This window comes from Mus caroli, unplaced genomic scaffold (assembly GCF_978045245.1).
Source record: "Mus caroli unplaced genomic scaffold, Mus_caroli_1 scaffold_14, whole genome shotgun sequence".
Taxonomy (NCBI): domain Eukaryota; kingdom Metazoa; phylum Chordata; class Mammalia; order Rodentia; family Muridae; genus Mus; species Mus caroli.
In genome coordinates this window covers 111,080,230-111,102,869 of record NW_028227269.1, presented here as the reverse complement: position 1 = coordinate 111,102,869, position 22,640 = coordinate 111,080,230, and the positions used below count along the sequence as shown (strand labels likewise).

The window sequence follows — 22,640 nt, the reverse complement described above, 5'->3', positions numbered from 1 at the left end:
TCAGCCCGTCAGCACTGGGAACCCGCCATGTGATTTCTGACATGGGCCTGCCCTTCCATTTGAGGCTGTGCATTTCTTGACATCACAGCTTGGGAAACAGCCTCATCACCTTCTCTACTTTCAGCCTAATTTCTTCAGGCTTGCACTTTAGGGACCCATAACTAAGAACAGCTCATATTTCCCTTGTCTGAAATGCCTATGGCCAAGCATTCCAGAATATTTATATATATACATGCCCACATATATGTGCACACAAGCACCCCCCCCCAACACACATACAAATGGTAATTTGGGGATGGGAATCGGACCCATAAGACACACCTGGAAGATAAGGTGCACCCATATTTTTAGATGGATCTATAACATGAGATCAGGAATTTCCCACACAAGGCATCATGATGCTCAGAATGTTTTGAACTTGAACATTTTGGACTTTGGCTTATGGATACTCAACTGATAATTCATACTTTTTCTGAAAAATTATCAAGTTTTCATACGGCTTGACAATGTTGTATTTGGTATTTTGGGTTTTTAGACATGGTCTCACTTTGATACACTGGCTGGCCTAAATTCTCTTTGTAGTCCATGCTGGCTATGAACACACAGAGATCTGCCTGCTTCTGTCTCCCCAGTAGTGAGATTAAAGGTGTGTTCCACCATAACAGCTAGTATTATTTTTAGTTTTTGTTTATTGTGTGTGGTGTATGTGTATACATGTTCATGTGTGTAGACGGGTATAGGAAGGCCAAAGGTCACCACCAGCCATTTTTGATTATTCCCACCTTATCTCTTGAGACAGGGTTTCTCACTGCATCTGGAGCTCACCAACTGCTTACACTGTCCTCAGGTTCACCCAAGTTATAGGATGTGACAGAGTGCTCTCAATAGATAGGCCACATTTGTCTATCTGTCATCTGTCTGGCATGTGACTCATTCTGCCTCTTGGCTGTTGTGAATGTCTTGGTGATGACAGACATGTGCAGCTACCTCCCAGCCTGCTTGCTTGCTTGCTTGCTTGCTTTATTAGAAATGGAATTACTAGATCAAAGGGTAATGCTAAGCTTAATTCTGAGATATCTGCATACTATCTTCCAAAGGACCACCCTGCTAGTTTACAATCCCCCCAACAGTGCAAAAGGGCTTGGCTGGAACATCACTGAGAATCTCCTGTGAGGCTGGAGCTGTGAACATGAGCTGCTCTTCTACAGCACCTGATTTTACCCCTTCAAGACGTTCACAGCTGCCTAGAACTGCAGCTCCAGGGGATGTGATGCCCTCTCTGGCCTCCATGAGCACTTGCATGCGTACAGGGCATACACTTACACAGACGTATACAAGTGCATATAAATGAAAACCTGCGAGATCCTCTCTCTCTCTCTCTCTCTCTCTCTCTCTCTCTCTCTCTCTCTCTCTCTCTCCCACACACACCCACATGCAACCACTAGCAAACTGTGGACACAAAAGTATAATTTGTTGAGAGAGAAGACAAACCCATCGTCAGGGACAAGACTTCTCAGTGAGCTATTCACCCAATAAGGACCAGGAGACCCCATCTGGGATACAGGGTGTAGAGCTGGCAGGAAAGGCCAAGGCAGAGTTCAGTAGTCCCTGGGGCCTTGGAGCAGATATGTAACCTGGCAGAGCAGTGACAATGGCCGGCGTAGGCTCATTGCAGACTTCCTGGGATGTACCTGTTCTTGAACCACCTACCCTTTCTCACCTATCCCCTCTCAATCGATGAGGATTCAGGGTCTGTTTGTACCTACATGGGGACCAAGAAACTGACCAGCCATCCTCTGTGCCCAGGCACCTGGCATGGCTCCTCTGGGAATCTTAAAGCTGGGGTCTCCTTGGCTGCTGACCAAGGAAGACCAACTAGGAATTCCATCTTGGTCCTGTAGGCCTTCATCTCAAAGTTACTTTGTGATTTTTCACTCTAAAACAAAAGGATCCACAGGCCTGAATAGTGTCCTGACCACCAAGGACCACCCCAGGTTCCTACTGTCCTAGCCTCTCCATCTTCTGGATGATCTCTGGACCTCCCCTCCCCTCTAGCCTGTCTGCCCAGAGGGGGCTCTGACCTGGGGCTCCAAATCACTGCAGTCAGATTATCTGTTCTCCCTGGGGTCTACTGTCCAATACTAGTGACAGAAAACAATGGACAGAGGCCTTGAGGGGAGATATGCTCAGGAATATGCTGGAAAGGGCGAGCAGGTATGGAGGCTCATCCACAGGGGTGTTGAGAACCTAGTATCAGGGTATATGAAGCTTGGTGACCAGAAGAACTTCATTGCTCAGTCCTCTGTAAGGGCTAAATATAGGGTAAGCAATGACCCTTGAAAATGAAGCAAGGAGTAGGCAGAATGGCACAGGCAGGCTCCAGAGCTACTTTCAGACTACAAAGGTTCAGGGAGCAAACCCCTGGGCTGATCCTCATACAACAGGTTTCTAGTGGTAAGGTAAAATCCTTCAGACATGACATCACTCCAGGCTAAGTAAGGGAATGCTGCCTCAGGTGACACTCAGTTGAAAGGCCAGTGTGGAAAAGAAAGATTTGTAGAACAAACCAAGTAGAGAAATGAGGGACAAAGCAGGCCATCACCTCAGGGGCTGGTCAGCTCAGGTGGTACCATGTAGATGCCACACCTGTCGCTGTGACTAAATGTTCTACCCACAGCCCCAGAGAGCGCCCGAGACAAGGAGCTCAGGTCTGTTAGCACAAAGCACACGCATACCCAGTACCCAGGAGGAAGACCACAGGCAGCAAAACCCTCTAGGGGAAAAAAAGGGCCATCAAAGGGTTCTGTGGCTCTCTGCATCTCTGCCATTACTGCAGGTTCTCACAGGACAGCCTGGGGTCAGTGACTCAGAATGTCAATTCTCAGCAGCCCCTGTGTCTGTCTCCCTCTGTGTTCTGTGACTGGCTAGTTTTACTTAGCCCTCACTCCCTACTGCCTACCTCTGACCAGGGAATGCTTTACAGAAGTGTCCTCTACCACGTAGCCATGACCAGGATCCCCTCCATCAAAGTATGCCCATTCACTACCAGAGAGTAGCCTGGCCACTCTGCACAGCCCTGACAGCACTGTGGAAAGCACTTTGACAGCCCTCTACAAACACCGATTGCCACCTTTCCCTCAGGCATGTGATAGCACACAGAGCTTATGAGCTCTGTCTCACAAAGGACTAAATCTCGGGCCCCCAAACCTGCTGACCCTATGTTTGTTGGAGGAAAAACTGAAGGACCTTTTGTTCCAGACGCAGCCCCCACATGCATGTCTGGCCACGTGGGAGCTGGGTCTGTGGTGGCAGATGGCCATTTGTTCTCATGCCCTGCGGGCAGAGAAATACCACATGCCAGCACCCTGGAGGCCAAGCAGGGTGGTGCCTACCCCTGTGTGTGTCCAAGTGTCAGGACTGTATATGCAAGTCTGCCAGTTCTCTTGTTAAAAGGCACAGTGTGACTGACAGCCCTGGGGGAGTAGGTTCTACGAGAGGCTATGGGCTCACTCACTGCACCCTGAGCACCTGCTAACCTCGAGCCAGAAATGTACCTGTGTGGCCTGGGGCAGCTGCCAGCCTCACCGGCTCAGCTCAGTTTTCTCCTCAGTGCCTGGACCTTATCTGGGCTTGGTTGCCCCTGGTTAATGAGAAAAGAAGTTCAAGAGTGCCTTCCCAATGTCCCCCACTGGCCAGCACTCAGGGCCAGGGCAGCTTCTATAGAAGGCAAGGGTCAGCAGGCCGTAACCAGGCCAGATACCCTCCAACCACTGTGTTACTACATTCCCACCTCACCCCATCAGAGGCCAGCCCCATCAAGGCAGGTAGTGGAGAGGAGGAACAGATAGTACCACTCAGTCCTGGGAAAGTCCAAGGCAAAGAAGGCAGACAGCACAGTCAACAAGGAGGAGCCATTTGTGTACTGTCTGCTAGGAATGCAGGCAAGCTTCAAAGGGGCTCTGTGGGTGAGGCTAGAACACAGAACTCAGTGTGGGGCTGCATTGGCCATGTGTTTCACCATTCTACCCAGGAGCCACCAGCATCACATAATTGGGATCCTGCCATCAGGAGGCTGTGCCCTCAGATCAACAGGGCCTGCCTGGATCCTTCAGCTCAGGGACCATCCCATTCTTCTATCATAAGCCAGAAGCCCCAGGTATGCGAGTGTGCTGTGCACATGATGGCTGACAGAAGGGGAGTGTCTCTCCTCTCTACTTCTATCTCCTGTGTCACACACGTGCATGCCATTGTGAGGTTGTGACAGTCTTGATCGTTAGCTTGACTGGACTGAGATGCCTAAGAGATTATTAGAGCACAGTTCTGGAGTGTCCGGTGAGGTACTTCCAGGGACTACTAAGTCACGAGAGGGCTGGTCTCATCAAAGAACCACTGGCAGAGACGAAATTGGAAGATTATGGAACTCTGAAAGGAGGAGTCATGGCTGGAGGAAAGAGGTCACCCTGGAGAGTCCATCTTGACATGGCCCGTCCCTCCCACCCCGTGAGTAGTATTCTACCACACCCTTTGGCCTTTATGTTCTGCTTCCCCACAACTTTAAAAGTCATGAACTGGGGCTGGTGAGATGGCTCAGTAGGTAAGAGCACCCGACTGCTCTTCCGAAGGTCCAGAGTTCAAATCCCAGCAACCACATGGTGGCTCACAACCATCCGTAACGAGATCTGGTGCCCTCTTCTGGAGTGTCTGAAGACAGCTACAGTGTACTTACATATAATAAATAAATACATCTTTAAAAAAAAAAAAAGTCATGAACTGAAACATCTCAAACTTGAAAGCAAGTTTCCTCCTTAAAAATGTTTGTCAAGTATCTGTCACAGTGAGAGTTAACATGGAGACTAGGGCGTCAAACAGGACAGAGGCCAGCCTAGGCTGCAGTTAGCCTTGTGGTGGGGATAGCTGTCTTCCTTCCAGACCTCCTGAGAAGGCTTCCCAGGGTTGCGTGGGAAGGCAGGCTCCACAAGTCTTAGCACTCGGCTGATCTGTGATCTAGGGCCCACCTTTTAGGAGGCACTAGAGAGGGAGAGAAGACAAGTCCCAGGAAGGAAGAGGATGTGCAGAGCCCTGCTGCAGGACACTGTAGGGAGCCCTGCTCTGCAACTGGTCATATCAGAGGAAGACAGGCCAGGCTCGGTGTGGGCCAGGCCCAAAGTCACCCACAACCTCCACAAGCCAGTATTCTACACAGAGTCGAGGCAGGCAGGGCCTGAGGAGGTTCCCTTCATAGACAGAGGCTCTGAGTGCAGGCATCTGACATGTCCTTAGTGGCAATATTCATGGGGTACAAGGAACAGCAGGCTTCTGACCTGAGCAACCATCTTGTCTGCAGCCACAAGAGATGTCTCCAACCAGGAAGGTGAGAGTCTGGGAGCCACCAGCCTGGGAACATCTAGACCTCTAGACTGAAGTGCCAACACCTTTCTCCTCCTGTCCCTCCCACAGCGGTTCATGGGGCAGAGGGTGAAGGGTGGACAACAATGGGAATGTAAGCCAGGTGTGTTGGTACGCAACTGTAATCCCAGTACGTAGGACTGTCAGGAGTTCAAGGCCAAGCTCCACCATATATTCAGTTCCAGGCCAGACCATACTAAGTAACAGCCTGTCTCAAAAACAATCAAAAAGAATGGGACACCCTGTGCTGGGTGTGGATGGGTTTCCCGTGCCTTCAACCTTGTGGCAGCTACTCTCCAACATCATCTGACTGGCTATGGAAAACCCCTAAGAGACTAGTATACCTCTAGGTTTGCTATGAGGGCGTGTGAGAGGCACCATAGGCAGCTGGAAGCAGGTGGGACAGGGAAGGAAAAGGAGCAAGCCTGCAGCACAGGAGTGCTCTTTGCTTCCTGTCCGTCACAAGGTAAATAGCTGTGCTCTCAGTTGCCAGAACTGGAACCTCTAAAGCTGAGCAAAGTAAACCATTCTCCTCTCAACCCCATAAACGGCTGTTCTCGGGCTCCTGTGTCACCAAAGAGTCTGACTAACTCAAATGCTCAGCTCTCTAAGGAGTCACCCAAGGCTGCCTGTCCCAGGTGTGTCCCAGACTGCTTTAACAACACCTCCACAGTTGGCTGGCACCAGTCGGGGCAAAACAGTCCAAAATGACAGTTTGTACAGGGCCTGACCAGCCCTCTCAGTTGACTGCAGAACACTGTCCTACACCATGGCTTCCAATACAGATCCATATAGGAACACCTCCAACAAGGCAGTACCCCTGGTAAGGCAAACCAACACCTTTGGGATACAAGGCACTGTGGAGGACACAGTGGAGGCGCCTGGGGTAACAGGTCAGCCTCAAGAGTACCAGCAGGAGTTGAAAAGCAAGGATCGAGGAAGGGTCAGGCGTGTGTCTTCCAGTTGCTTACTGGGGTCATGGGTCAATAGAGGTAAGGAGCAGCACGAAGGCAACACAATAGTGCACACACTCCAGGCATCCCCTAAAAATAAGATCCTCCTGACCCCACAGCAGAAAGAGATTTAGGACGGACACTGTTAAGAATCAGATCTGCTTCGACAAGGACGTACGAGGAGGAGTAAGCAGTGAACCACTGTGTAGTAAAAGATTCACACACCACAATCTACCCAACGTGCTCAGACTCCAGGAGAAAATGCAGGACCACGACTTCCCCTGCACCTATCTGAGGCTAAGCCACGGGGATCCCACAATCACTCAGGGCTCAGCTAGGCCCTATGCCTCATCTGCACTTCTTGCCCAGCTGTTACAGCCATAGAGCAGGATCCATACAGTAAGGGCTTCACAGCAAATGTCCAAGCATCCCTTCAGGGAGGCTCCAATACCTAGCTGCCTCCGCAAAACCTCCACTCAGGCCACATAAGCAAATCCTGAACGTGGTGGACTGAGCTCGTTAGGGCTTCCCACTCGCTGTGATGATGTCCACAGAGCCAAGAGCCTCACCAACTCAGTTGGCAAAGGCACCTGTGCTCAGGGCTGAGGATTTAGGGAACAATGACAACACTTCTCAAGCAGAGCTCACGGGGACAGAGGAAACAACTGTACATGAACAGCTGGGCTCCAGAGCTCGGGTGAGACGTGCGGCCTCACAGACAGATGGCCTGGACTGGGCTTGCTGCTCATGAGGCCTCAAGGGGAGTGACCAAGCAGCTTCCATCCCAGAGGGACTGAGCAGCAAAAGGAAAAATGCTTAAACCAGAACAGGAAAAGCTATGTTCATACACGGCAAACGAGTCCCAAAAGAACAAAAACCAATGTCAGCAGCTGACACTTTGATTGACACATCTCGCTGAGTACCAAGTACAGCCAACCAGGGCTACTGATGGCCCAGCGGCACCTGCAGCACAGACCAGGGCAGCGTCCATCTTACTCTCTCCCGTCTGCCCACGAGAATGCAAATGGAGAAAAGTGAAGCAAGGCCTAGAGCTCCCACCTGCATGACTGTGGCTCCAATGCTTCACATCAGCCCCATATCAGTGAAAGCAGCGATGTCTGTCTCTCTCTATGATCCCTAAAGCAACTAGATAGCGCTGAGAGGGAAACCCAATACACAGACATTTTTTACAATTCTGACTTTAATAAAATCAACTTTATTGGGACATCTAGCTCTATTGTCTTCCCTGCACGGAGGGCAATTCACCATCCACAGAAAGGTGTCTCACCCACTAGGCTAGAGGAGGAGTCACAACCACCGTCCTAAAAGAAAGCCCCCAAATAGCACATCCCACTTAGCAAAGCAGCCTGGGCTTCTATTTTAAGTGCAGAGCATGTGTGGTGCTGATGACCCCGGGCAGAACCCCTCCTCATACACTTGAGTAGTGGCAGAGCACAGCACTCCCCAGCTGGTGGTGCAGCTGTTCCAGTTGGCCGGCCAGTCCCCTGCCTCAGGCCTTTGTGTACTGGTGGTCACGTGGACCAGTAACAGGGCCAAGACACAGTGTCCCATAAGGATAGTTGGAATGTCTGCATTGAGTGGGGGTGTCCTCCTGAGGTTACCACTACCCTTTTGGTGGAAGGAGGTATTTTCCAGGAAACAAAGCATGAAGTAGTGACAGGAAGGTGAGGATGGCTGCATGGGCTGCCTCTTCAGTCAAAGGCAAGATGCTCAAAGAAGAGCAGGGCACCCTTCCATCCTGCAGGACCTTGGCCTCAGGGAATGTTCTACGAGCTATGGGAAGACTCTCCCTTCATCTTCTTGTGTACACAACTCTCCATTGTAGACAGACTCTCCATTGTCCAGAGCCACTCTTCCTCAATGCTGGAAGTTGCCCCAAAGCAGCCTTCAAAACCCCTCCTGGTTGTCTGGAAGTCAGGGATCCGGAAAGAGACCTTTTACAAGCCAGAGGCCTGAGCCTGTGAGGGCTCAGCTTCCCATCTCTGGACATCCCTTAGCCAGTTTAAGGATCTAAATGGTCCTGTGACATAGCAGAGATGAGTCAAAGAGTATTCAGCAGCTGTCTGGCCAGCCAGACTTCCATGCTCTCTGGGTGTGCATGGGAATAATTCAACAGGGACATCAACTCCTCCCTACCTGGCACAGAGTCTCAGATCCCACCCAAATGTTAGTCAGAGAGCCTGCCCCCACCCCACACCTCCACTGAGGCATAACTACGCAGGACACTACAGGTGAGCAGATGACAGCACTGGTCTTCACAGCATCACTAGGGAGAGCCTGTAAAACAAGGGCTAGTGGAGGAGCCATGCAGGGGAGCTGACCTACTGTTCCCAACTGTTCCCACCATCCCAATGTTCCTTCCAGTAAGCACAGCTTCTTAGTTCCTCATCAGGCTTCAAAGAACACTCCCTGGCCAATGCTGCCCTGCCTTGCCCAGCCCAGCCCAGGTACCATGGTCCCTGCTTCTAATAACAACACTCAAGATACAATGTGGCCTACAGGCTACAAGTGAACCCAGGTCCAGCGTCTCCTAACCCTCTGCTCTACCCTAAATCTGACCCCTTCGCTGTTTCTCCAGCAAAAGCAAACACCACCTACACCCACAAACAAGCTGCCCCCATTCCTAGATTCAATCATTCTTATATTTATAAATTCAAGGCAAGCTATTTTATTTATTTATTTATTTATTTTGGGTTTTCAAGACAGTGTTTCTCTGTGTAGACCTGGCTGTCCTTGAACTCAGAGATTCCCCCTGCCTGTGCCTCCTGTGTGTTGGGATTAGAGGTCTGTGCCGACCACACCCTGCCTGCCAAGCTGGAGGAGAACAGAGTGTACAGTTCGGGTATGGCAACTTCTCTGTTATTCTCTTCTTAGTTTTTCGAAGGGTGACAATCCAGTCACACTGAAGAGAGGCGTTTGGTGGTTAAAACAGGAAGTTCAGGGGCTGGAGCAATGTCTCAGCAGTTAAGAGCACTGGCTATTTCTTCCAGAGGACTCAGGTTACATCCCTAGCACCCACATAATGTCTCATAACTGTCTGTAGCTCTAGTTCCAGAGAATCTGGTGCCCTCTTCTGGTCCACAAGAATACTGTATTCACATGGTGCACAGACGTTCAGGCAAAACACCCATACACACAGAAGAAAGAAGAAAGAAAGAAAGAAAGAAAGAAAGAAAGAAAGAAAGAAAGAGAGAGAGAGAGAGAGAGAGAGAGAGAGAGAGAGAAAGAGAGAGAGAGAGAAAGGTAAGTTAGTTCAAGGCAGCAAAATGGCTCAGTGAGTAAAGGCAGCTGCTGCCAAGCCTCGTGACCTGAGATGGATCCCCAAGACCTGCACAGTAGAAAAACTATTTCATTTTTTTTCTCAGCAAGGTCTCCCTATGTAACTCTGGCTGACCTGGGATTCCCTATTAGTCCAGGGTAGCCTTGAACCTACAGAGACCTGCCTGCTTCTACCTCCGAGAGCTTGGATTAAAGGAGTGTGCCACCATACCCATACCCCAATGTAAACAAAGCAAAACAAAACAAAAAAACCTTAAGACAGAAAGCCTGAACTCAGCAAAGCTGAAGGAATGGTAGTCCCAGCACAGGGTAGGAAGGCATGAGTGTCAGCAGCAAGTAAGCATGGGACCCCTAGCAGACCCTGACCAAGGCCAGAGTGCTAGTCCAGCTGCCGGGTGAACAGTGTCCATGTAGTCTACCTGGACACTCCAGTCAAGCCTAAACCCATGGCAGGTTTTCACAGCCAAAGCTCCCCTGACAGACCAGGGTAGTCATTCTCCAGACTTAAGGTGAGTGGGGCTGGGGATGGCCCTGGAGACATAAAGGACGCTCAGTACACGCATACCTGCCCTTAGTAGAGGAGCCCCAAGGATGTAGAAGGGCAAGGCCCAACAGACTCCATCTCAAAGGTGCACAGAGCTCCTGCAGTTACTGCCTAAGGCCCAGTCAAGTCTCTTCTCAGCACAAGAGAACCTCTGGCCTCCAGATACTCTCCTACCAGCAAGAGCCTTCCAAAGGCCCTGGCCAGCACCTTGGTGTCCTGGTAAAGGCTGAAGGTACCCACTGCACTGCTTACTTTAGTGGCCAACTCAGCATTTAGGTGCACAGCTCTGACAAAAGCTATTACAGGAAGCACAGGCTGGATGGGCCAGAACTTTAGATCTTTCAGAGAGGAACAAAGGATCTGACAGCTAGGTGAGGCCTGCCAGAACTCAGATTCTCCTGCTATGACAATATAGTTTCTTCTGCCTAAAGTAAGATATCAGAAGTAGGAAGGTGTTGCAGAGAGAGGGATGCATGGCGATCCAAGCCTGTCCTGCCTAGGTACTCCATCCTAACGGCTATCAGTTCACTGTAGCCTGTGTGCATTCATGCTGGATATAAATGCAGGAAGAACCTGACACCTTGGGGACAGATCCCCACTCAGGCAATGATTCCCTAGAGACAATGGTGCCCTTGGGGCTGGACCATAGGTGAGTCACCTCCAGTTCAAGACCTCAGCACTTGAGAGAAGCGTAAGTAGTAGGGGAGTACCCTCAGTTCTGACAGGGCAGTGAGGCAGCAGGGATGGACTAGCAAATCTGTGGGCACCAGCAGGAAGAATGCCAATTTGCTGGTCCCTGGACCTTCCACTGCCTATCTCTATTTAGAGCTTTAGAAACCTCTGTTTAGCAGGCCTCAGCACCACAGCAGACTACTCAAGAGACTCAAGGCCTCAACCTCAGACTCCAGCAGCCCCAAGGGTTCCTGAGACACCTGCCTCTGCACAGGCTCTTGGATGCACTTGGAACATTGCCTGAATCTAGGACTGCTGCTTAGAGTTCCATTCCCAGAGGCCATGTGTGGCACCTGCCATCCCTAGAGGCCTGTAAAAGCCCACCTTTGCTCTAGAACACCCACCTCCAAAGCAGAGAGACTGCAACCCTAGATATATTCATATACTATAGTTAAGGCTAACAGTGTCTCAGTACCAGCAGGTGGCCAGGTGTTTGTGGAGTGGAGCCAGAAGTTCACACACACTGCTGGTGGAGGTGTCTCTTGAGCCAGATAGTTCCCCAAGAGACTGGCAGCCCTGGAGCTTGGGTCTAGAATGAGCAAGGAAAGCTCTGACCATAGGCCCTGGGCTTTCCTACCCAAGCCTTTCCTCATCTACACCTGAGGGAGGGCGCAGCTCTCTGCCACTGTTCTGTCTACACCACCTGAAGCTAGGGCTCTAAAGATCCTCTCTGTAGGATGGAGCTCTGCCACTTCCATAAGCCTAGCACAGCATCAGATGACTCTGCTGTGTATGAGGCAGCGGATCTTTTTTCCCCTCCTACTCCCACCCCCGCCTCACTGACAACCTGCTTCACTAAATCTTCCTGGGACCCAGGGAAACAGTGGATGGGCATGACACAACAGCCAGGACCCTGGTTTGCAAGGCACGCTGGGCCTGCCTGCTTCTCAGGTCATGAGGTGTGCAAGGCAGCACAGGCCACAGCTTTTGCATAAAGCCACTCGAGGGAAATGAAGCTGTCACAGCACCAAGTCCCATAGGGAGTCAGCCTGCCTGGATACAGAGTACCCCACACCACTTTTCCTGCCCATGTCCTAAAAGCAGTGCCTGGGCAGGGTAGGAGATCAGAGCCATGCAGAGCCCAGCAATGTGTCAGCCTTATTCTCAATCTACGGGGCCTCTCCAAGGTATAGTTGTCCCCATCTTCCCACTGAGCTGTGTCAAGAGATGCCGAGCCCACAGTCCAGTCAACCCAATGCTTTCCTCAGTGGCCCTCCTCCAACAGAGCCCTGCCTCTCAAACCCCACACACTCCTCTGCCCGCTTCAAGACCCACTTGAAGCCATCAATAAACTTGCGTCAGTTCACACTCCCAAGCAGCACCTCTGATAATCCAGATTATTCCCCTTACTCTTTTTAGTCTGGCGTCTTGGTCAATTACAACTTTCACCAACAGTTAGTTACTTGGACAAGGCCTGAAGTGGATTTAATAAGACAGATGTGGTTACAACAGAGTGAGCTGAGCCTGCAGCAAGGAATGAGAAGAGAAAGAGGTCTGGAAGAACTGTGTCAGCACATGGACACAACAGTGTCGCCAAAGAGGTACATGGCTTGCTGTCCATCACTCCGTGTCCTTACTAACATCAAATGTCTAGTGGAAAAGCTGACCTGTTATGTACCTGTTATGTATCCAGTACTGCAGAGGTGAGCGGAGAGTACAGGGAAGAAGCAACAACCAAGTAGAGAAGGGCTGAGAATCTCTCAGAACTAAAGAAAACCACCAGTCCACAAAATCCACAATCCCAATAGGGGCCAGCACAAAAGAAACATATGACAGGACACGTCATCAGACAAGCTGTCACAACAAGGAGATAACCACAAAGCCGCCTCAACATACCTCCCTCCAGTGAGTCATGGCTTGATGACAGCAAGACCAGAAGCCACAGTCAGTTTACCAGGCCTCTGTCCTGAGGGAGATGCTGCCCCTGGAACAAGCACTAGGCCCTAGGGAATGAGAAAGAGACAAGACACTATTGGATAAAGAGCACCTCATGCTATCAGACCCTCCCCAGAGGAAAGTCTCAGGATGTCTCTCCAGTGCAGGGAGGAGGACCCCAGGTCTTGAGGTGCAAGAACAGAGGGGAGTAAGAAGTCTAAAGCTACCAAGCATACCTTTAATCCCAGCACTGGGAGGCAGACACGGGCAAATCTCTGAGTTCAAAGCCAGCCTGGTCTACAGAACAAGTTCTAGGAAAGCCAGAGAAACTTTGTCTTGAAAACACACACACAGAGAAGGAAGGAAGGAAGGAAGGAAGAAACAAACAAACAGGAAAAGAAAAGAAAAGAAAAGAAGAGGAGAGGAGAGGAGAGGAGAGGAGAGGAGAGGAGAGGAGAGGAGAGGAAAGGGTGTTTATAGGCTGGGATGCAGCTCATTTGGCGGAGTGTGTGCCTAGCATGCATAAAACCCTGAGTTTGGTTACAGAAGCCTCAGGGGTTAAAGGTCATCCACAGCTAGTGAGTTCTAGGCCAGCCTGAGATACATGAAGCCCCGTCTCAAAAAAAAAAAAAAAAAAAAAGAAAGAAGGAAAAAAAGAAGAAGAATTTGGAGCTGGAGAGATGGCTCAGTGGTTAAGAGCACTGACTGCCTTTCCAGAGGTCCTGAGTTCAATTCTCAGCAACCACATGGTGGCTCACAACCATCTGTAATGGGATCTGATGCCACCTTCTGGTGTGTGTGAAGACAGCTACAGTATATTCATACAAATAATTCTTTTTTAAAAAAATCAGCTTTTGTTCTGTTTTTAAAGTTGAGCTACTGAGTTGCATCAGCGGGTAAGGTGCTTGTACAAAGTCTGATGACCCACGCTCACTCCTTCATCCCACAAGGTGTGGGGGGAAACTGACTCCTGCAAGCCGTCTTCTGGTCTCCACGCACCAGGGTGCACTCTAACATGCATACAGTGAATAAGAAGATGTCATTAAAAAGAAAAAGATGATCCCAAATCAAAGTTTCTCTAGCTATTCCGCTATGCAAATCAACATACAAACAAAAACATAACTAAGAAGTTCACACCTAGAAGGCACTCTACCTCTAAATGCACATTCATGTAGCAATACACTCCAAAAACGGACAGAACAAAGACTCAGAGCGCAAGAGAAATGGACAACATTTTCTCAGGTTACATTGTAATTCGTGTCTGAAATATCCCAAAAGCAAACAGACTTGAGAACTCTAACAAACCAGGCTTGCCCCAGTGGACACACAGAAAGCCATGCCTCTCAGCTGCCAGATACACCCTGGCACAGACAAACCATGCATGAGAGCTGACCACATCCTGAGCCATAAAGTGAATTCCAAAAGCATTTTAAGGGCTTGGTGTCAGACTGACCACTTTCATGGATGTGGACTAAACAAACGAGAAAGAAGTAACAGAAAACGAGAAGTCAGCTGGATAAAAATATTATAAAAATAGATGTCTGGATATTAAGACACTTAAATATATTGTATAAGCTTAACGCAGGAATAACAAAAACACTTTAAATACTTTGAGAGATGTTGTAAATGAAAAGCTTGTGAATGCACCGAGGCCTTACTTCAAAGAAAAGTTATACCTACAAATGTGTATTGGAAAAGCAATCGGCTGAGTGTTTAAGAAACTAGAAACAAGGGGATGTAGCTCAGCAGTGGAGTGCATGCCTAGCATGCACAGGCCATGGATTCTGTCCCCTACAGGAAGAGACACTCAGAAACAACAACGTAAATCCATGGACTACAAGTGGTGGGAAACACAAACCCCACGATCACTTTTAAGAGCCAACAGACCCTTGGGTGAGAGGAATCAGGAGTGACACGTACAAATAATATGAAGAACTAAAAGGAGTCAGGTTACGCATAGCGGGATTTTTTGTTTTTTTTTTTTTTAGATTAATTTATCTATCTTATGGATGAGGGCCCTATCTGCACGTACACCTCAGTAGAGGACATCAGATGGTTGTGAGCCACCATGTTGTGGTAGGAACTGAACTCAGGAACTCCAGAAGAGCACACAGTACCCTTAGTGGCTAAGCCATCTCTCCAGCCAGTAGTGCACATCTTTAATCCCATCACTTGGAAGGCAGAGGCAGGCAGATCTCTGTGAAGTCAAGGCCAGTCTGGTCTACAGAGGGAGTTCCAGGCCAGGCAGGGAGACAGTGAAATCCTGTCTCGAAAAAAGAACTGAAAGATCGAAAGGAGACATCATTATACATCCCACACAGGCAGAAAACAGCCGAGGATTATAAACAACATCACCTCGACACATCTGAAAAGTCGAGATGAAAAACAAGAATTCTCATAAAGATACAATTTTCCAAATGAAAGGGAAACGGAGCTCTGAGTCAGAAGCTACCCTTTGTACAGAGAAGACCAGATACAGTGGTGCATACCTGCAATCCCCACGCTGGGAAACTACTGCAGGAGGATGCCAAGTTCCAGGCCTGTCTGGGCTACATCATAATGTCTCAAAAACCAAAGCAATGACTCTCTCTACCAGGAGACCACAAGTCGACCTACTTTACTGTGAGGTGCCTCACAGCACTTTACCTTGAGCCACGGTGCAGTCTAAAGGCCAAAAGGCACCACAATATGACCATGCTGGGATTTTATCCCAGCAATCCTAAAGTCAATCCTAAAACTAAATAAACAAATGAACTTTAAATTAAAAAATAAAGTCAGCCGGGCATGGTGGCGCACGCCTTTAATCCCAGCACTTGGAGTCAGAGGCAGGCGGATTTCTGAGTTCGAGGCCAGCCTGGTCTACAAAGTGAGTTCCAGGACAGCCAGGGACACAGAGAAACCCTGTCTTGAAACCCCCCCTCCCCCCAAAAAAAGTCAATCTACATAACTCGCCACACTACAAGACAAGGAGAAGATTCAGTGGGTCTGGGGACAGACATCTCAGTAGAAGATCGCCTGCCTAGTGCAGGTGAGGCCCAAGTTACAAACAAACACAAAGATGAGAAGGCAAAAAGGTATAAGTATTTGAGTGAACACACACACACACACACACACACACACACGCATGCATGAATGCATGAATGCATACATACATACATACATACATGGTGGTGCGGGAGGTGGGGTGGGGCGGGAGTTGTTGTTAGTTTGGTTTGTTTGTTGTTTTTTTTTTTTCCAGACAGGGTTTCTCTGTGTAGCCCTGGCTGTCCTGGAACTCAGTCTGTAGAGCAGGCTGGCCTCTGCCTCCTAAAAGCTGGGATTAAAGGCCCGTGCTAACTCTCACTAATGGAGTGAGTATTTAATGTCCACCAAAGATATTTTTTTATAAGTCTGTTTGTGCCAGAGGGCATGTGCAGACAGGAAGACAACTTGTGGAGTGGGTTTTTCCCTTCATAAAGTGTGTATCCCAGGATGGAACTCAGGTCACCAGGCATGGTTGGCACCTCTACCTACTGACCATCTCACCATTGCAACTAATGATGTTTTGAAAGTCATATTCAGCTATAATAGAATGAGACTCTTAACTCTCCTCTGTTGTCTCTTCAACAATGACAACAGATCTCTTGATGACCATGCCATTGTGTCCTGAGGTTCATTTCTGTAATCCCAACACTCAGAAGGCTGAGGAAAGAAGAGGACAAGTGGAAACCGGCCTGAGCTGCCAGGCAGTGGTGGCATGTGCCTTACTCTCTGAGTTTGTGGTCCACAGGCCAGCCTGGTCTACAGACTGAGTTTCAGGACAGCCAGAGCTACACAGAGAAACCCTGTCTCGAAAAAAAAAAAAAGAAAAAGGAAAAAGTTAAAACAGCCGTTCAGGCAGGACACAGACAAACCCATGTAAGTTGGGTGCCACATCCATAGCTCAGTGGCAGAACACTCCATTTCTATATATCTGTGTCTGATCAGCATATGGAAAAACCGGTGACATTCCCCATCTCCAAGAAGAGTCTAAGAAAAATTCACCACCCTGTTCAGGACCACAGGGAGAGTGGAAGAGTGTGCCCTCACCTTAAACTGGAGGAACTGAGATAGCGTTCACTATGATGTCCACAATGTGAACATTAAGGAATGAGTCTCACACACACACACACACACACATACACACACACACGTGACTTGTCAGCAGACCCCACACATTCCTCAGGATGCATCACAGACCTCAGTCAAGGCAAGGCACATGCCTGAGAAGAAGCTTGGAGCCAGTGGAGCTCAGAGCCCATCTGAAGCCACAGTCACAATTAACCCAGTCAGTGGCAAAGCCAGACACAGAGAACATTCACACCCTTGACGTTTCTAAGACAGGACAGAGAAGCAAATAAAACACTGGGCTTTACCAAAATCAAAACCCCTGCTCAGAGCTGGGCACACACATGTATCTGTGGTCCCAGCCACTCAGGAAGCTGAGGCAGGAGAGTCACTTGAGCTCAGGAGGCCAGTCTGAGCAACATAGTGAGACCAGTGTCAAGTGAAATCACAGAGTGCACCCATGAAGAAGAGCAGAAACACTGGCAATGAGCATCCACTATCACTGCATGAAGGACACTTCAGCTTAATGAGGAAAACAGATCCTTCCCAGTAAAAACTAGGGGACAGCCTCCAATTCAGAAATGCAACCACTCGTGGAAAAACTCTTGGTACGACCCATCTCCAAAGAGAGTCTAAGAAAAACTTACCACACTGTCCAGGACCACTGGGGGAGTAGACGACTGGGCCTTCACCTTAAACTGGAGCTTTCTTATGAAATTGTACATACCAACCCCCCTTCCACTGCTGCTATCAGCCACCCAGGTCCACGATGAGCCCTGTGACAATAGTAACCAAATGACAGCCTGAAACTACAAAGAATCCAAAGTCCGCATCCAATGTAGGGTCATTTGTACAAGGGAGTACTATGTAACAACAAAAAGGAAAGTCTCCTGACAAAAAAGCACGGGATGCATCAAAGGCGGCCTCACTCCATCCATGTGGCTCTCTGGGGAGAAGACTGTGTGAGAATCCATAGCTGGCGGAGGACCAAAGAAGGATGGGAGCTGCTTTCTGGGATGATAGAAATATTTGTGCCTTACACAAACACACACCTACAATGGTGTGTACCCAGACCACACTGCTGCCCAGATACCAAGAGTACCACCTTTCCTTAAGTGAGCCAAAGACAGAGGCTAGAGGTCAGCAGCGGCAAGAACAGAAGCTCGTGAACAATATTAAGCAGGTGCCCAGAGACTGGAAAATGTGTTAGTAAACGTCAGCTAGAAAAGAATTCAAGTGGGAAGTACAAAGGTCCAAAGAGCTAAAGACTCGGGCAAGGGCTCTGGAATCCCTGCAGTAGGGCACGGGCAAGATGCTGGCTGTCCCCAGCAGCACGGTGCAGCACGCTGCTGAGGCAAGGTGAGCTCAGCAACACGGCTGGGTCACCACTGACTATCAGGAGTCGGGTCCCTCCCTCCCTCCCACAGCCCCAGGATGCCTAGCACCCAGCTCTCCACAGGACAGAGAGCTGTCTCGTCGCCTCCCGGAGGGAAAGAAGGAGAACTGAAACTCAAGCAAATGAGGAGAAAGGACACCACCCCCACCTCAGCACCCCTACACGCCAGGGCAACCCTGACAGATACAGGCAATTAATTGAAGGGGGGCATCTCAACAGTTGAAGGTGAGAAAAGAAAGATTACTATCCCCTATAGAATAAGGTGAGAAAAGATTGCTATCCCCCAATAGAATTTGCTAAGACTCAAGTAGGGAAAAGGGAGAAAGAAAAATTGGCAAAAGACACAACTGAATTTCACTAACAAGGAAGTACAAATGGTCTAGATTCATAATCAGAGAAACTCAAACTAAAACCACAGCACTGTTTCACACCCACCAGCCTGGCAAGAACGCAAGACAGTGAGGATTCTCGCCCTGATGCTGGGGGCTGGAGCTGGCACAACTGTTTTGGGAAGCAACCGAATAGTAACACCAAGCGAACACACACCCACACCCCTAAATCCTCCTACTTGACAAACGTGATCAAGGCAGTCCTGTCTGCCTCAGGGACAGGCATGCACACAGGAGATTCATAAGAAAACCTTCTCTGCGGTGGCCATGGCAGAGCTGTAGCCAGGTAAAACCTGACAACACCCGCAGCAGAAGTCCAGGTGTTACCACTCTGAGGAGCGTATGCAGCAATCAATGTGCGTCAGCCGCCAGCACAGCCGTAGCTCAGGAAAGACAACCAAAGCCAGCAGTGAAGACTTAAAAGAACCAGGGAACACAATCCTGATCCTGTCTGCAGCGAGTACCCAAAGCACAGCACAGCACTGCACAGCAAGTGGCCAGAGGGTGTGTGCTGAGGGTGAGTGCTGAGTGTGAGTACTGACTGAGTGCTGAGTGCTGACTGAGTGCTGAGGGTGAGGGCTGGCTGAGTGCTGACTGAGTGCTGAGAGTACTGAGTGCTGAGGGTGAGTGCTGAGTGCTGGCTGAGTGCTGACTGAGTGCTGAGGGTGAGTGCTGAGTGCTGACTGAGTGCTGAAGATGTGTGCTAAGTGCTGAGGGTGAGCACCTCTGGCAGCAGAGCAAAGAAGGACACAGGTCAGAGACAGGCAACACTGTCCTGACACTCTATACTTTAACACACAAACATCTGCTCCACCTGACCAAGGTCCTCACCCCTCCAGAGAAAGTCTCTGTGGAGCCCAACACCCAGAGCACCCCAACACCTGCTGCTGCTCACCCCTTTCACATCTTCCTCTGTGTGTAAGCCTATCCTCCACCAGCCTTCCCTGACCCCTACCTTCTCCTGTGGAAAAAGGATCTTCAAGAACACAGACCACAGCAGGCACAGTGTGCATGCCTATAATCCCTGTACACAGGAGGCAGAGGCAGGAGGACTGAGAGTTCAAGGCCACCCTGGGCTACAAAAACAAGTTCAAGGCCATTCATGACTACAAAGCAAAACCCTGTCTCAAAAGAAAAAAAAAAATCGTCCACCTTTAAAGGAAATGAAATGGCCTCTCTCCCCTTCCTTACTAGGTTTAGACTCCAGTCTTAGGTGAGTGTGCTACCTGTATCTGTGGTTCTAACTCTAAAAGAAGTTCAAGTGTGTGTTGGAGATGTGGATCACAAGAGCATAGGAGTTCAAACAGCCTCAGCAACATAATGAAATTCAGTGTTTCTAAAAAAGAAGAAAGGGGGAATAGAAGAGGGAGGGAGAAAGAGAAAGGCTGACTGGTGTATGTGGGGGGGGGACATGGGGACCCTTGGCTCTCATTAAGGGAACTCAGAGACTGCTAAAGGAATACAAGGGCCAGTGTGAAGTCTCAGGGCAATGATGTAGAGAGCCAGAATTAAGTGTGGAGATCAGTGCATTCCTCCCTCCCCCACCCTGCTTTGGAGGCCTGGGAGATGCTCCCACTGAGGCAAAAGCTGACCCTCAGGTCTCAGTCCTCCAGATGCCCCTCAGATCTAGGAACTGTGTTCAGATCCATCCTTCCTTTCCCAGTTACCTTGGTTTTTTTTTTTTTTTTTTTTTCCAGAGCTGAGGACCGAACCCAGGGCCTTGCGCTTGCTAGGCAAGCGCTCTACCACTGAGCTAAATCCCCAACCCCCCATCCTTCCTTTCCCAAAGCCACAGACAGACCCAGAGGGCCTTGTGCATTCTAGAAGGGTAGAACCACTATCTAGCGGCCTCTGTACCCCCAACACCACACTCAGAGGACTGCTGAAAGAACACAGAAAGTTCCCCTTCTCCTTCCTAGCATCTCTCTACTCAGATCCCCCTCCAGGGCACACTGTCCAAGTTCTGTGCCTGGAAGGCTCGTTGGTGATAAGCCCACTTTCCCTGACTCCCCAGAGGGAAGCCTGGAGCGCCCTCAGCTTGGTATCTAGAGTTCCTCTTTTCTCTCACTAGCTGAAGCTCCCGAGTAGGAGACAAGTCAAGAAATCACAAAAGTTTCAAGCTGGGCACTAGAATGGGAAGCTGTAGTCCACACAGAGATGGGTGGCCACAGCGTCCGCCCAGTGGGTAAATCTTGTCTAACCCTTTCTACGGGGCGAGGAGGAGGTCGCCTACCCAGGGGAGAAAGACCAGGCTTGTGCAACGGCAAAATTAACAGCTCCAAGCCAAAGAGTACAACGGTCTCGGGAGCTCTCGCCACAACGCCCGACACAAGGCCGACAGGTGAAGAGAGCGCAGACCTCACCCGCAGGGTAGATGGAGAGGCGACAGCGGCGTGTCCCGGGAGCCTCAGGCCCAGGCCTCTGGGGTGTGACAGTGCCGCTGCACGCCGGAGGAGAGCTGTGGCACTAGCCGAGAGCTCCACCGCCTGAGGTCCGCTGCGCAGCCCGGCCCGGGACGCAGGTGTCAAGGTGCGGGCAGAGCACCGGCGGGGCGAGCCACAGGCCCGCTGCCCCGCCCCGGCCCTCGCCTCGCAGTCACCCGCGCGCGCTCGGGGGCGCGGGGTCCCGGCCCGCAGGCAGGTGCGCGCGGACAAAGCGCAGCACGGGGGCGTACCTGGGCACGCAGCTGGGGCTGGAGCCGTCCACCTCCCAGGTGGCAAACAGGTTCATGGGCACCGGAGTGTTGAGCGCTCCGGGCGCGCCGGGCAGGCCGAGGCGGCCCCGCTCGGCCATGGCGCCGGCCCCGCCGTCCCTCGGCGGCCTGGGGCTGCGCCGGGCCGCGGGAGCGCGGCGGGCGGGCGGGCCGGGCGCGCGGAGGGCGGCGGCGCGGTCACATGGCGCCGGCGGGCGGCGGGAGTCCGGCAGGCCCGCGGGCGGTGTCCAGGCTGCGCCCGCGCCCCGCCCCCTGCCGCACCGCGCCGCCTATTGGCCGACGGGGCAGGGCTCGCGCGGCGCACCCAATCACCGCCCACCGGAAGTGAGGCGCGCGCCCCAGGGCGTCTCCGGCGCCCAGCCGCGGGAGCGAGCGCGCGCGGCGGCGCACAGGCTGTGCCCCTCTCAGGGACTCAGGCGAGCGACGCGATGGCTGCGGGAGTGACCAGGTCTACGAACCCCTCACGCTCCCTGCGGCGGACCGCGGGCCTAGGGACGTGCCCATGTACTCCGGTGACTCTCATCCGGTTGCCATCCTGCGTGTCCCCGCACAGGCCCCTAAGGCCTCGCTCTCGCACTCTGTAGGCCCCACCCACCCTTATTCCTTGAGGAGTTTCAGCCACCATCTGTCCTCCCTAGCTGCCCCATCCAGCAACCTCCGCCCATCCAGCCTCCTCCTACATTCAGCAGTGCTTTATTTATTTATTTTTAAGTTTTTCTCAAGAGCATCTCAAATATTTGGTACAGGGTGCATTCTGCCTTGCTCGCAGTGAACTTGGGCCAATAGGAGGGGCGGGTGGCCGATCAGACTGCAGGGCCCAGCAGGCAGGGGATTCCAGGCATGGCCTGGGGAAAGCCGGCTAGGCTCTGGGCCTCAGGAAGAAGCTCTCAGTGGCCGACGTCCCTCCCCCTCTTTTTGGCTGTCTTTGGTCAAAGTCAACACATTTAGGGAAAAGCTTTTCTGGCATGTCTTGTTTCTTTGTATCCACGGCTTTACACAATTGCCTTTCTCCCGCTAGGTTCCATGTCTTCTTATCTTCTAGTAAGCTTATTGAAACAATTCTAACTCAAACCAGTCTGACCTGGCTGTCCCTCCTTGCCCTTCAGGTTTACCCAATAGTCCTGTTTTCTGCCTTTCTTCCCAGGAAGGCATTGTGGGGGTGGTCCCTCCTCTGCTATGACACCCTAACCCCTTGCCAACTACATTTGGAGCTCCTCTGCCAGAGGCAGCCTCCTGCGGTAACTCC

The 22,640-nt window shown here is 50.8% G+C and overlaps 1 protein-coding gene across 9 annotated transcripts in view; it reads right to left on the bottom strand.

The window, feature by feature from the left end:
- The window catches only part of Pacs2 (phosphofurin acidic cluster sorting protein 2), a 59,404-nt gene extending 37,885 nt beyond the window's left edge, over positions 1–21,519 (bottom strand). For 5 of the 9 annotated variants that reach the window (XM_029484533.2, XM_021178907.2, XM_085830716.1 and 2 more), the window contains exon 1: positions 21,356–21,518. In XM_029484533.2, coding sequence (XP_029340393.1) covers positions 21,356–21,474 — 119 coding nt within the window. In that variant the 5' untranslated portion in view covers positions 21,475–21,518. Of the gene's footprint in view, positions 1–21,355 lie in introns of all 9 variants that reach the window. The other 4 variants (XM_085830715.1, XM_085830718.1, XM_085830717.1 and 1 more) reach the window with 2 other exon arrangements.
- Positions 21,520–22,640: the final 1,121 nt, after the last annotated feature.